At 36.9% G+C, this 14,686-nt stretch overlaps 1 protein-coding gene across 1 annotated transcript; it reads left to right on the forward strand.

Moving 5' to 3' along the window:
* Nucleotides 1–4,820: 4,820 nt before the first annotated feature.
* Nucleotides 4,821–6,451, forward strand: LOC129743447 (putative nuclease HARBI1). Its single transcript, XM_055735484.1, has 5 exons — nucleotides 4,821–4,921; nucleotides 4,982–5,408; nucleotides 5,478–5,616; nucleotides 5,672–5,886; nucleotides 6,362–6,451. The coding sequence occupies exons 1-5, from the start codon at nucleotides 4,821–4,823 to the stop codon at nucleotides 6,449–6,451; spliced, it is 972 nt and encodes a 323-aa protein (XP_055591459.1).
* Nucleotides 6,452–14,686: the final 8,235 nt, after the last annotated feature.

Genomic DNA, 14,686 nt, shown 5'->3' on the forward strand with positions numbered 1-14,686 from the left:
CCGGTGAAAATAAGACAGAATTGCCGTTAAAAGCGCAGATATTTAAGGCTGCTGCTGCTGATTGTTTTGATTTGGCCTTCCGGTGGAAATAAGACGGAATTGCCCCTGAAAAGCGCAGATATTTAAGGCTGCTTTCCGATGGAAATAAGACGGAATTGCCCCTGAAAAGCGCAGATATTTAAGGCTGCTGCTGCTGATTGTTTTGATTTGGTCTTCCGGTGGAAATAAGACGGAGTTGCCGTTAGAAGCACAGATATTTAAGGCTGCTGCTGCTGATTGTTTCGATTTGGCCTTCCGGTAGAAATAAGACGAAATTGCCGTTAAAAGCGCAGATATCTAAGGCTGCTGCTGCTGATTGTTTTGTTTTGGATAAGCCTTCTGGTTGGGCAGGCTGTTTTTTAGAATACTATCGAATTATTCCGGCTGTTGTAAACAGAAACAGAGTAACAAGGAAAGCACAGTTTGAGAAAGCTGTTGCTAAGAATGTTTTTTTGCGGATTGTTCCGGCTCTGGTAAATAAAAGCAGAGCGACAGAGAAAGCACAAATTGGGAAGGCTTTTGTGAAGAATATTTTCGGATAAAATGAAGAATATGCAAAAAAAAAGATTTAAAAAGCTTTTGCAGAGAATGGAATGTAGAATTGAGATGAGGGATATTTGGGATATAAAATTTTTAATTCAAAAAAAAAACAAAAGTCGGTGAATTAAAGATTCTATTGAGAATAGAGTTGAGAAGGAATGTAGAAATGTGATAAAGGATAAGCAGAAATTAAATAAAATTTTAAGGATGGAGAATAAAGATGTGGAATATGGAATAAAAATTGAGGATATTTGGTAAATAAAATTTTGCACTAAAGAAAAAAAAAAGAAATGATGATGTGTGAAAAGTTTAAATTAAGAATAGAGGTGAGAAGGAATGTAGGGATGAGATGAAGAATATACAGAAAATAGATCAAATTTAATTAGGAATAAAATAAAATAATAGTTGTATTCGGCAACACTGTAGATGAATAAAATAAAATAAATTTCTATGAGAACATTTGCTATTTTGGCAGCACTTGGCAAACAAACAAAACAAAGTCAGTCATTGATCTATTCTTGCGAGCGACAGGCGTGTTTAGGTGAATCTCTGAATTGAGATTCGTAAAATCACGACAATGGCGTGGTTGGTAGAATAAGCACAAATAGCGCAGATATTTAAGGCTGCTGCTGCTGATTGTTTTGATTTGGCCTTCCGGTGGAAATAAGACGGAATTGCCGGGTGCTGCTGCTGATTATTTTGATATGGTCTTCCGGTGGAAATAAGACGAAGTTGCCGTTAGAAGCACAGATATTTAAGGCTGCTGCTGCTGATTGTTTTGATTTGGCCTTCCGGTGGAAATAAGACGGAATTGCCGTTAAAAGTGCAGATATTTAAGGCTGCTGCTGCTGATTGTTTGTTTTGAATAAGCCTGTTTCTTAGAATACTATCGAATTATTCCGGCTCTTGTAAACAGAGACAGGGTAACAAGGAAAGCACAGTTTGAGAAAGCTGTTGCCAAGAATGTGTTTTTGCGGATTGTTCCGGCTCTGGTAAATAAAAGCAAAGCGACAGAGAAAGCACAAATTGGGAAGGCTTTTGTGAAGAATATTTTCGGATGAAATGAAGAATATGCAAAAAAAAAAAAAAGATTTGAAAAGCTTTTGCAGAGAATGGAATGTAGAATTGAGATGAGGGATATACCAATTTTTTTTTATTTAAAAAAAAAACAAAAGTCGGTAAATTAAAGATTCCATTGAGAATAGAGTTGAGAAGGAATGTAGAAATGTGATGAAAGATAAGCAGAAATTAAATAAAATTTGTAGGATGGAGAATAAAGATGTGGAATATGGAATAAAAATTGAGGATATTTGGTAAATAAAATTTTGCACTATAGAAAAAAAAAACAAATGTTGATGTGTGAAAAGTTTTAATTAAGAATAGAGGTAAGAAGGAATGTAGGGATGAGATGAAGAATATACAGAAAATAGATCAAATTTAATTAGGAATAAAATAAAATAATAGTTGTATTCGGCAACACTGTAGATGAATAAAATAAAATAAATTTCTATGAGAACATTTGCTATTTTGGCAGCACTTGGCAAACAAACAAAACAAAGTCAGTCATTGATCTATTCTTGCGAGCGACAGGCGTGTTTAGGTGAATCTCTGAATTGAGATTCGTAAAATCACGACAATTTATAAATGCGGCAATTCGGCTAGGCGAAGGGTTTTGAGAAACTCTAACTGAAATGATCATTCAACAAAATCTCGCCCAACAGAATCTCTTCCATTCAACTGATTTACCAGTCCTAAACAGTAATATAATTTAAAGCCACATTCAATATACTGTAGTTTTGCAATGTACAATCAGTGGAATGTTTTTACGATGCCATTTATCGTTTTCTCAACAAGTCCTAGATCGTTCCATAACTATTTACAAATAATTTGGTTGTCACAATATTTTTCTACTGGGGAAGCTTGAACTTACCCTTGGCGGAGGTTTCGGGGTTAACGAAATCTTGCAGTTGAAAGTGATCTTCACAAATGAAGCCAAAGATGTCATAAAATGGTTATTTTTCAACCACAACGCAATAAGGAATGGTGAAGAAAATCTCAAGACTTCATTCAATTTTCATTTCTGTCGAAGTTGATGTATTTTTTATAAGCTTTATGGTTGAATTCTTACCACATTTGGTTAATGCGTTCCAATTCAAAAACGGTTCTTCAGTGGTTTTCGAAATATATCGCGTTATTTTTTTCTATCAAAAGTAGGTAATCAAAAACGACCGTGTTCATCGCTAGATGTAAAAAAACAAAAAGTATAATGCAAATGTGTGTGCGTGTATATCGAGATATTTCCTTTTGTGTATGTGGCCGTTAGTTTCACGATAACCCGTAGATAGCGCTGCGGAACAAGCGCCAAAATCAGTCTTCAGTGATCAGTCTGGGTATCTGGAGTCTGCGACACTACTCAATATGTACGCTCATTTTTTTTATAACCATTTATGGTTCTTAAACAACCATTTTATGAGTTTTGCTTCAAAACCGCCAATATGGCTATTTTTCAACAATTTTTATAGAATTGTTTTTAACCATTTTGGTAGTTTTCGAGCATTAACCACAAAATGCTTGAAAAATTTTGTGCTTCATCACCGCCATTTTGCAAATGATTGATTCCGTAGCTGGGTGCGTTTTACGAGGAGAAAATGTCAATCGATTTATTCTGCTTTAGGGATCAAAATCATACGGCGGACATCCTCTTTTAAAGGTTAGTCAATTATTTGCTAGGTGATCGAAACTAGAACTGAATTTCGAATTGTTTCTTCCAGAATAGGATGCTGAAATCTGGAGGTCCTCCTTTATTTGGGTTCTTTGAAAAGCTGGTACGGTCATTTTCCTCCATACCATCCGGAAACCTGAATCGGGTCGGACCTGGCCGTTGTGGAACCGATAGATTTGTTTGCTGTCGGGATTTTTTCTTAACTGAATTTGCTGCAACATGGATCTTTCAGATCAAAATGTCAGGAAGCCGTCTCGGAAGTTTCGGAATGACAGCTGGATCATCGGAAACACTCCGAAGCTGGCTTGAGCCTACAGCTTTGTCACCACCCTGTCCGGGATTGACCATAACTCGAGCGTTAGTATTCTCAAGTATGTGAATTCCTACCTTTTTCAAATTTTTTCTGAAAACAACTTTTGTAGGGTTACCGGAAAACCGTTCCACTTCGGTAATATTTTCCATTGGACGGATTGGAGTGTTTTTTAGCCTGTCGGAATGCCCATGTTGGGTAAATGGGTCCATCACTTCCGGCGCTGCCCCGCTCTGTGACTAGAATAGTTTTCGTATTTGGATTTGGTGGCTATCGTAGAGGAATTTACCTTCGGCTCTATTGCTGCTAGCACAGTGCAGTGGTTTTCAAAGTGGTCCCTACCGCCCCCTTGGGGCGTTGAGAGCCTTCAAGGGGGCGGTGAGTTCAGTTTTGGAATTTGGGGGGCGTTTGAAGTACTCACGGTGAAATCGTAGGCAAGGTTGCCGAAAATAAATTCTGTGTTTTTAGAAAAAAAAAAAAATCTGACTTTCTGTGATTTTTACCAAAAATTCTGTGATGGTGTTCTGTGTTGCTATTTCCTTAAATTTCATTGAAAATTCATAATAAACTGGATCTTTTTTACATTTAAATTAGGTTAAATCAATTGAAACTACCAATCTTATCATACTTTTTAGATTCAAAGAAAAAAAATCAATTTTATATCGGAAAATAAATTATGATTCTGGAAATCCATTCCAAATTAAAAAAAATCTGTGAAATCTGTGAATTTTTCAAAATTCTGTGATCTGTGACAAAGATTCTGTGATGGAAATTTGCTCAAAATTCTGTGAAATTACAGATTTTTCTGTGATTTCGGCAACTTTGGTCGTAAGTTCACATTTTCACAAATCACGAAACAACGAAGATTTGAAATTACAATGAGTAAGTTCGATGAAAAACAATAAAATTACGTTACAGAACTAAACATCAGGGGTGAAAATATGAATCCTATTCGATTCGAGATACTCGTTTCGAGTTTTAACTCGAATCGAATTAGAATCGGTATTACGTATCTCGTTCGAGTTCTAAATTCTAACGTACTAGATTTCGAGTAAACCGGGTAGTAGATCATCTCGAAACGAAGTGTCAAATTTTGGAGTTTGTTAACAAAAACAAAAGTTTAATTTGCTGAATTTATTTTAAACGCCGAACATTTTTTTTCCGATTAATATAACTTTACGAAGATAGTGCTCAAAAAAGAAACTCGACATGTTTTTCTACGGAAGCGACAGTGACGATGATTGTATGCTTGCACCACAGAGACGTCAGCTGCGGGATAAAAGTGATCCTCTTTCTCTGAATAAAAATCAGTGAGTCTTGTTTAGCTGCTTGTATATTGGATAGAAGTAATAATTTCCATGCTTTTCAAGGTTTCGTCAGTGTTTTAGAGTGAGTCGAGAAGCTTTCAAGAATATTCTTGAAACAACCGAGTTCCCGCAAACTTCCAAATCCTCAGCTATTCCTTCTACGTTGAAATTGGCAGCCACTTTAAATCTACTAGCTAGTGGATCCTATCAAACCAACGTGGGAGCAAGCTTTTTGCTTGGAATGGCGCAGCCAACCGTTTCTACGATATTTAGCGAATTAATATCTCTATTAGAAGAAACCCTCTGTGAAAAGTGGATCGGATTAAATACGCAATCCTTCAATGAAACAAAAAAGCACTACTTTGATAAATTCAAGATACCCGGTGTCGTAGGGTGTATCGATGGTACCCATATACCCATTTTGAGACCTACAAAGGACGAACACATGTATTTTAATCGAAAAGGATTTCACAGTATCAACGCCATGATAGTAAGTAACTATAACACTTTTTAGTTTTTGAAAAAATTTTGCCCATGAATAATATTTTTCAACACACAGATAACCGACCATAACTATCGCATTCTGGCCATAAATCCCCGTTTCGGTGGAGCTGCTCACGACTCATTTGTGTGGGACATGAGTGCAGAACGAGAGTTTTTCGAAGAAAACTTCCGGAATGAAGAATCTAGATTATTAGGTAAGCTTACATCTCAGTTCACGTGAAAATTTTATTGAAGTCATTTGAATTTCAGGTGATAGTGGATATTGCTTAGCACCTTGGCTGTTAACACCATACCGAAATGCTATCGCTAATTATGGTTCAGGGGAAGAAAAGTTCAACAGTATACATTCTACTGCCAGATGCTCGATAGAAAGAGGAATTGGTGTATTAAAATCTCGCTGGAGGTGTCTATCGTCTGATCGTAAGCTTCGATACAGTCCGAAGAAGATCACAGCAATTATAAATGTGTGTTGTGCGTTACAAAACATGTGTATAGCTTATAATGTAGAATTTGATTTAGATATATTATTACCCGCGGACCAATTATCAGTAACAGCTGAAATGCGAAATGACCGTGTATTAGACAGAAGGGCCCAAAGAATTCGTGACGCAATCAGAGACTCTTTGCTTGACTAAAATGAAGAATTCTAGTTTTGTTGACTGCAGGGACAATATTTTACGCAGGAATAAATATGTATATTTATTAATAAGAACAACAAATAATGTATTAATTCCTTTCAGTTCGAATACTTGGATTGGATTGGATGGAATCAAATTTTTTCAACTCCAATTCAAGCATTTGTTTTTTGATTTCCAAGCTTTCTGGCTTGATTTGTAACAGAGCTTTTTGTGTTTGGTTCGATTCTTCCTTCGCTTCAACGTATCTTCGAAAAAGTTTCTTGTTTATCCTTTTTTCCGTTAATCCGCTTACTTGTCCTAGTTCCAGTTCCAGTATCCATGTCACGTACACGTCCAGTGTCCTCAGAAGCTGAAGGAAAGCCGCCCAACTCTTCTGCCATATATTCATTAACAAAAACTTCATTTTCATCATTTGATCGAGCTTCCATGGAGGGTTCCGATATTTCATCTAACGACGGAAGACGCCTCTTCCGGCAACCAAACGATTTTGCCGACGCAATACCAACAACAGCGGAACTTAAACCGGCAGATCTCACCACACTTTCTTCATATAAGTTCAACTGTTTGGTTTTATTAGGACCGCCTCCCGTTTTGTTTGCGCTGGTTATGTTGTGGCGAAGTTTGTTCTTGACCTTGTACTTATAATCCGCCCACACCTAAGTAATAATAAAAATGTAAACTATTTGTACAGTTGAAAACCAAACACACAATAATCGATTTTGTTTATAATATTTTTATAACTTTTAACAGTAATCTTGAAAAAACGCACCATAAATCATAATACTTTCAAAATTTATAAAATCATATAACAAATAGAGTAAAACAAAAAATAAAGATTTCAGATCCCGGGTTTCACATCATCAGGTACTGTTATGAATTAACTTACTTTTTTCCACTCTGTAACTCCCCGCGCAGGAGGACCTCGCTCGTTAAGTCCATTTTTCAACTCTTCCCATAATCTGTGGGAAGTCCTTTTAGCGTCATTGGTTTTAAACAGCCCTTTTGCGAGATTTGGATTCTCCTCCATGAAATCCGTTATAAATTCAATTTGATTGTGATTGACACTCATAGTTTGTCGTGGCGATTCCATAGTCCTAAAGCAAAAATAAATGGATGAGATAGGGTAGAAATACACTAAACAACAACATATTTACTTACGTATTAGATGAAAACCACAAGCAATACGTTTAAAATTGGAATTTTCTGCAAACTAACTTGTTTTCACGAAATTATCCAAACGATCGAAAACTATATAGCTGTCGAGACTTTTGTTTTCGTTTCGAGCAAAAAAAATGCTCGAACACAATGATTCATAATGCCAAAATTGACGTTTTAGTACTCGAAGATCTAGTACTCTCGAAAATGTTCCATTCGAATCGAGCTCGTTCAAGATCGGTAATGCCAAAGTAGGTCGAATCGAACGAAACTCGATTGTTTCGAGTTCCATAATCCCGCCCCAGGTTCAAGATTAAAATAGCTAGAATTTTACAGAGCTGCAAGCTATTTTTTTCCAGTATCTCAAAAAAAAAATTCTCAAAATGTATCTTAAAGATTATTTAATTTATCACAGATTTTGTATACGCTCTACATGTTGATCTTATTTTGTATGATTATTTTGGGTTTTACTTAAAAGTTTAATTAATTATAGCATGCTTGATGTTTGATAATCTTTAAAATGTATTATCTCAAAAAATCCGCGCTACAGAATAAACCTTCGAAAAAAAGAATTGTTTATGGTGAGAGAATTTTTTATTTTAAGTTCTGATTTGTATATCTTTATTTCAATAGAATCAAAAAATCGATTGTGCCATTTCGAGAAAACACGCTTTTAAGTTGTTATGTTTAGCAATTTTCCATACATATTTTTCAAAAAAATTATTTTTCATTTTTCTTTCGAACGAAATAGTATGTGGAAAAGTTCTTAAAATCTGAAAAATCACAGAAGATAGTTTGAAATATGAAGAATTGTTTGAAATTATTAAATCAAAATCGACCATTTATACACTTAAAATACCGCCTACCCCTTTGGCTGATGAAAATTTGAATGAATTTTGAGTTAAAAGTCGTACAACAACTAAATGCCAAAAGTGAATAGTTATTCAACGATCCAAATCATCATTTTTTAAGATTTTCTACAAATTTGACGAAGGGGGCGTTGGGTACGAAAATCTTGCGAAAAGGGGCGGTGAGTGAAAAAGTTTGAAAACCACAGTGCTATCAGGTGATGCTTTTCCTCAGCGCGCCGCCTCACAATATTCACAAGGAATAAAACGCGCGAATTTAATTTTGGCCACATCCGTCATTATAACCAGTCGAAAGTGAAAAAAACGCCATTTCGAAAAGCTTCTGTCGGAGCAGAATCTGAAACAAAGTTTTGCTAAGGAACCTTTCATTGTCGATAACCGGAAAGCCTGTATAGTAAACATGCATGTTTAACAAACAAGATATTAAATATACAAAATGAAAACTCGTTTTTTTTTTTAATTTTTTATCCACATTTTGAAAATTTCCAATTTTGCCATTCTGCTTTCCGAATTATGGTTCAAAAATAACCATTTTCCTACTTCTAGGGTGCTGTCTCTTACGATTGAAAAATAACCAAGCTCGAACTTCTCCCCTAGAAGTCATTTTATGGCTTCTCATGGAGAACTCATAAAATGGCATTTCCCGGGAAAAGGTCAAAAATGTTTTTTTTTTAATTGTAAATGGTTTAATAATTTCTAGCGTGTGGCGCGGATCCAACACTTGGTGCTATCGAAAAAAGAGAAATTCTAGGTGATGAAGAAGCTAATTTTCGGTGAGTAGTTAAAACTTTGTTGTGTATTTGTTATTTACTTTTTTTTTATTATTTTAACAAAATTCGCAATTTTTACGGATATTTTAACAGAGCAGAATTATTTGTTAGGTATGTGAAGTGAAGTGTACAAAAAGTGTCTCCATTGAAATCAAAAAGTTCAGAGTGTCTAAGAAAACATTAAATGTCCTGCAAAATCAACACATTTTTTATTTATAAGATCCGAAAGCCCCAACTACGTTTATATTTTAATTAAATCTAAGTGAATCGCATGTAGCAGAACGCATCCCTTTTCACATTCGACCTACGTTATTTCACATACAACTCATATGAAAATTACGTGAATTCTGCATGCTGCGCCAGCTCTGTTTGCTACCTAAAATTAACGTAGGTTTCACGTGATTTTCATGGTGGCAAAAATCTTTGGTGGTAAAAATTTTTCTATATTTTCTCTGTATATAGTTTTCATTAATTGTGTACTTCGTTTTTATTGCTGGAGCGGGAGACATTTGTCTTTCCGCTTTAAAATATGAACGAAGGCGGGAGGTTAAACCCAGTTGGGGATGATGGGAACATCACCTCCGAAGATGAGGAGCTTCCGGAGGATTCGGCTAAAGCTGGTCCTTCCAATGCTCATATTTCTCTGATAGAGGGTAAATCCACATCATCACCAACTGAGAGTAGATCAACCCGGCTCCGAACATATCCTGATAGTTCAACTTTTTCTGGGCCTTGGGTGGTTTTTATTCGGCCCAAAGAAAACGGAAAAAGCTTAAATGTGGTTCAGATTACAAAAGATCTGGCGAGGTGGAACTCCGTAACCAGTATCACTAAGGTAAGACCGAACAAATTGCGCATTGTTGTGGCTAATCGGAAGGCTGCAAATGGAATTCTTGCCAGTAATTTTTTTAAATTAGAGTACCAGCTGTACATTCCGTCTCGAGACGTAGAGATCGAGGGTGTTATAACTGAAACTAGTCTGGAGGCGGAATATGTTAAGTCCCACGGCGTTGGTAAGTTTAAGAGCCTTGATTCGACTTCGGTCGAAATCTTGGATTGTCGTCAACTCACAACTGCCAACGTCGTTAATGGAGTTAAAAAGTATTCTCCTTCAGGCTCGTTTCGAGTGACCTTCGCGGGCACCGCTCTCCCTCACTACGTCTTGATTGACGGAATTTTAAGACTTCCTGTTCGTCTTTATGTGCCTCGCCCAATGCAGTGCAAAAATTGCATCAAATTGGGTCACACTGCCTCCCATTGCTGCAATAAGAAGCGCTGCCCTCTTTGTGGGGAGAGTCATGGGGAAGAAGCATGCTCAGCAATAGAGCAGAAATGCGTCTATTGCGTTGGCTCACCCCATGATATCTCGTTGTGCGAGGCATTTAAGGGTAGCTGGGACAAACAGAAGCGCTCTTTGAAAGAACGTTCCAAACGTTCTTATGCCGCCATACTAAAGAACGCTTCTCCACCGACCCAACCTCAATCCAGTAACATATTCTCTGGGTTGTCAGTTGATCAGGAAGATACAGACACAGCTGATGATGAACACCCTGTCTTATTTGTAGGAAACTCTCGGAAGCGCGCAAAAGCGACTTCTCCCAAAATACCAAACAAAATTGCAACCGTTAACCCTCCAATCACCGTTGGGAAAAGTCTGCCGAATGAGGAAAAGGTAAACCAAGTGCCTCCTGGTTTTCGAGAAAATATTCCTTCACAGAATAAACCGACAGCTTCGAAATCTTCGAATCCCGAATCCCAGTACCCGAATTCAAATCACTTTTCTATAGAAACACCTACTCAATCTGGGCTTTTCAAACTATCTGAAATTTTAAATGGGATTTTTTCGTTTTTCAACGTGTCTGAATCAATTAGAAGCATTGTCACTGCAATGCTACCTATCGTGAAGTCATTTTTAATGCAGATGATGCAAACTTGGCCCCTCCTTTCAGTGTTTGTCTCTCTTGATGGCTAATTCAAGCCGAGAGGTCGGAGATATCACTGTATTACAGTGGAATTGCCGTAGCCTAATCCCCAAATTGGATCCGTTCAAATTTCTTCTGCATGAAACTAATTGTGATATTTTTGCATTGTCCGAAACTTGGCTTTCTTCTCAAAATGATATCTCTTTCCACGATTTTAATATTATCCGTCTGGATCGTGTAGATTCTTATGGAGGGGTGCTTTTAGGGATCAATAAGTGCCACTCATTTTACAGAATCCACCTTCCTTCGTCAGATGGGATTGAAGCTGTTGCATGTCATACAACTATAAGAGGTAAGGACTTATGTGTTGTGAGTTTGTACTGGCCTCAGAGAGTTGCAGTGGATCGAAGTCACCTAGAGAACCTTTGTTCAGTTTTGCCTGGGCCAAGGTTGATTCTGGGTGATTTCAATTCGCATGGAACTGCCTGGGGAGAACAAGTTGACGATAGTCGTTCTACTATTATTTATGACATTTGTGACAGTTTCAATTTAACAGTTTTGAACACGGGTGAAAAAACACGAGTACCTAAACCTCCTACAAGACAAAGTGCAATTGACCTCTCACTATGCTCAAACTCACTATTATTGGATTGCCAGTGGAAGGTAATTCCTGATCTCAATGGTAGTGACCACTTACCTATCAAAATTACTATCACCAATGGGGTCAACACTTTTAATTCAACAAATATGGCATATGATCTCACAAGACACATCGACTGGAAAAAGTACTCGGACGCAATTGTTTCAGCCATCCATTCTGCGGATGTTTTACCTCCGTTGGAGGAATGTACCTTTCTTGTTCGTTTGATTTATGATACTGCAGTTCTATCTCAAACAAAACCTATCCCAGATCCATCTATTCGTCGAAGGCCTCCCAATCCATGGTGGGACAGTCAGTGTACCAAACTTTACGTGGACAAATCGAACGCTTTTAAAGTTTTTCGGAAACACGGAACCTTGGATAACTTCAACGCGTATTATTCTCTTGAGCATCAGTTCAAAAACCTGATCAAGGGGAAAAAACGTGCGCATTGGCGTAATTTTGTGGGAGGTTTGTCGCGGGAAACATCCTTAAGCACTTTGTGGAATGTGGCACGAAGCATGCGTAATCGTTCTTCCACGAACGAAAGTGAAGAACATTCGCATAAATGGATTTTCAATTTTGCACGGAAAGTCTGTCCAGATTCTAACAATTCAGCCCCGGGAGTTGATAAAATAAAATTCAACTTGTTGAAAAACCTTCCGGATGCCGCCAAATTTCGCTTGTTGAATTTATTTAATGAATTCTTGGAGCATAACATTGTTCCCGAAGATTGGAGACAAGTGAGAGTTATTGCTATCCAAAAGCCTGGGAAACCTGCATCCGATGCCCAGACTATGATGATTCTTCTGTCCAGTTTGATTTGTCTATGCAGCAGGAAATTCGTGGAATCCCGGATCCGCATCGCCCACTTCTGATTCCAAGAATTTTCGAAGCTAAATATAGACACGTCGATGCTGATAAAATGTACTTTACCGATGGGTCTCTAATTGAGGAATCAACGGGATTTGGAGTTTTCAATGAAACAACGAGCGCCTCTTATAATCTCCAGTCACCATGCTCTGTATATATAGCAGAGTTAGCTGCTATTCACTGGGCCTTGGACAGCATCGCCTCACGGTCAGTTGGGCACTACTATATTGTAACGGATAGTCTAAGGGGCTGTTCACTAATTACGTAAGCACATAAGGGGGGTGCGGGGGTTTCACATTTGCTTACGATCTCTTACTAGGGGGGTAGGGGGGGTTTCCAAAAATCTTACGTAAGAAATGTAACATTAAAAATTCATCACAGCCACAGCCATACGAAACCATATTACTCAGGTTTTTTTACTCACTACCTATTTGTTGGTAAATTGTGATTTGTTATTTATCTTTTAATCTCTTTTAATTAATAAAAAAAATGTCAGGGTCTATAAAATTTATAGATAACCAATTCAAACCAACATTCTTTAAAAACACTAAATCACATTATTAATTTCGCTTCCATCAAAACAATCTTTTGATTTGAGAAATTTAAAGAAACACAAAGGAAAATGGCGCGTAGTGACACCACAAGTTGAATCCATCATATTTCGAAAATGACTTCACCCATAAAAAATCTTTAAAAATCAATATAAGGCGCATTAAATAATGAATTTCTAGACAGTTTTTTCAGTGATAGACACTACCTACTATACATTTTACTAGCGATTTACCAAAAACTTTATCGCTTACCGCTGAATGAGTCTGAGCTTTTAGGTTAGTAGACAACGTGATTGTCGTTAAACATTTTTGCCCTAATTCTAGTAGTGTAGATTTTTTTTTTAAATTTTCATGATTTGCAGGTAAAAACATAACAATTTTTTATGGTACCTTGTGCTAACCTGATCTCTCTTTTTTAAATCGGAACCACAGAGAACAGACGTACAAGCTTGAACAAAAAATCTGCGGAAAAGTGTGTAAAAATTTAAATCTGATCACCAGAAAAATACGTTTAAAATTGATTTGATACAGTGCCTTCTATTGCGCCGTTCAAAAGTTACAAATTAACATTCAATGTGCTCAGTTTTCGAAAAGGCGTAATAAAAAATGAACTCATCATTAAATCATATTCTCACTAAAATATGACGCAGCCAAAACACAAAAGTTGGTAAAAAAAAATCGTTGGCGTTTTTACACAAATTTATAGGCTAGCTTGTACGTCTGTTCTCTGTGTCGGAACTTAGCAGGGCCGTAGGAAGAACCGACTCATGGGGGGGGTTTTGGTGACTGATTTTAACCTGTGATGTTTTGCCCAACAACGTACGAAAAAAAACAAACTTTATTTGTTACTATGATTATTCATTTTTAAGTTTTCATTAATAGTTCTTGTTTTAAAACGGAACTTTAGAAAAATGGTCCTTAGCCTAAAGGGTGACCTAATTTTTTTTTATGAAACTTTTGGAAACAAAATATGGAATTTGCTTTCATCGAAAGTACAAATTTAAGAACTTGTTTAAAAGTCTGGTAGGTCGAAGCATAAAATAAGTTCTTTTCAAGCTTGCCTTCAATTTATTTAAAAAACGTATTCTATGCTCAAAACATACAAGCCCAAACTCTTTTGCAAATTCCAAGAATTTAACCTTAGAAGCAAATAAATTAAAAATTTCAAAAAAAAACAGTAAGTGATAACAAATTTTCAGATCAAATTTACTCGAAGCAAACTTGAACTAAAGTTATGATTTCAGTTTGAAATTCAGCTTTAAAAAACTTCAATATCAAGAATGTTAATCAATACAGTAAGGTTTTTTTTTACACTGATATACGTACCGCGTAAAAAAAACCGTGTAAAAAAAACCGTGTTAATTCCCGAAAACCGTGTAAAAAAAAACCGTGCTAATTCCCGAAAACCGTGTAAAAAAAAACCGTGTTAATTCCCGAAAACCGTGTAAAAAAAGACCATTCGAATTCTGCAGCTTTGAAGTTCTGACACTTAAGACCTGAGACCTGAGACCTGAGACTTGAGACACAAGACCTGGACTTGAAAATGTAGACTAGAGACATGAGACCTGAGACTTTAGACATGACACCTGATACCTAAGTCCAGGGACCTGACACCTGAGACATGAAACCTGAGACTTGAAGAATGAGACCAAAGACATGGGACATTAGACCTAAGACCTGAGACTAGAAACCTAAGACATAAAACACGAGACCTAAGACATGAGACATGGGACATGAGACTTGAGACTTAAGACATGACACCTGAGACCAGAGACCTGAGACATGAGACATGAGACAAGAGGCATGAGACATGAGATATGAGACCTGAGACCTGAGACATGAGACA

This window comes from Uranotaenia lowii, chromosome 2 (assembly GCF_029784155.1).
Source record: "Uranotaenia lowii strain MFRU-FL chromosome 2, ASM2978415v1, whole genome shotgun sequence".
In the NCBI taxonomy this organism is placed as follows: Eukaryota; Metazoa; Arthropoda; class Insecta; order Diptera; family Culicidae; genus Uranotaenia; species Uranotaenia lowii.

What these genes read in the sequence shown, in the direction of transcription:
- LOC129743447 (XM_055735484.1), top strand. Translation starts at nt 4,821, where the DNA reads ATGTTTTTCTACGGAAGCGACAGTGACGATGATTGTATGCTTGCACCA. An exon ending in ACAGTATCAACGCCATGATA is followed by an intron (nt 5,409 to 5,477) that starts GTAAGTAACTAT and finishes TTCAACACACAG; the next exon opens with ATAACCGACCATAACTATCG. An exon ending in AGATCACAGCAATTATAAAT is followed by an intron (nt 5,887 to 6,361) that starts GTGTGTTGTGCG and finishes TACTTGTCCTAG; the next exon opens with TTCCAGTTCCAGTATCCATG.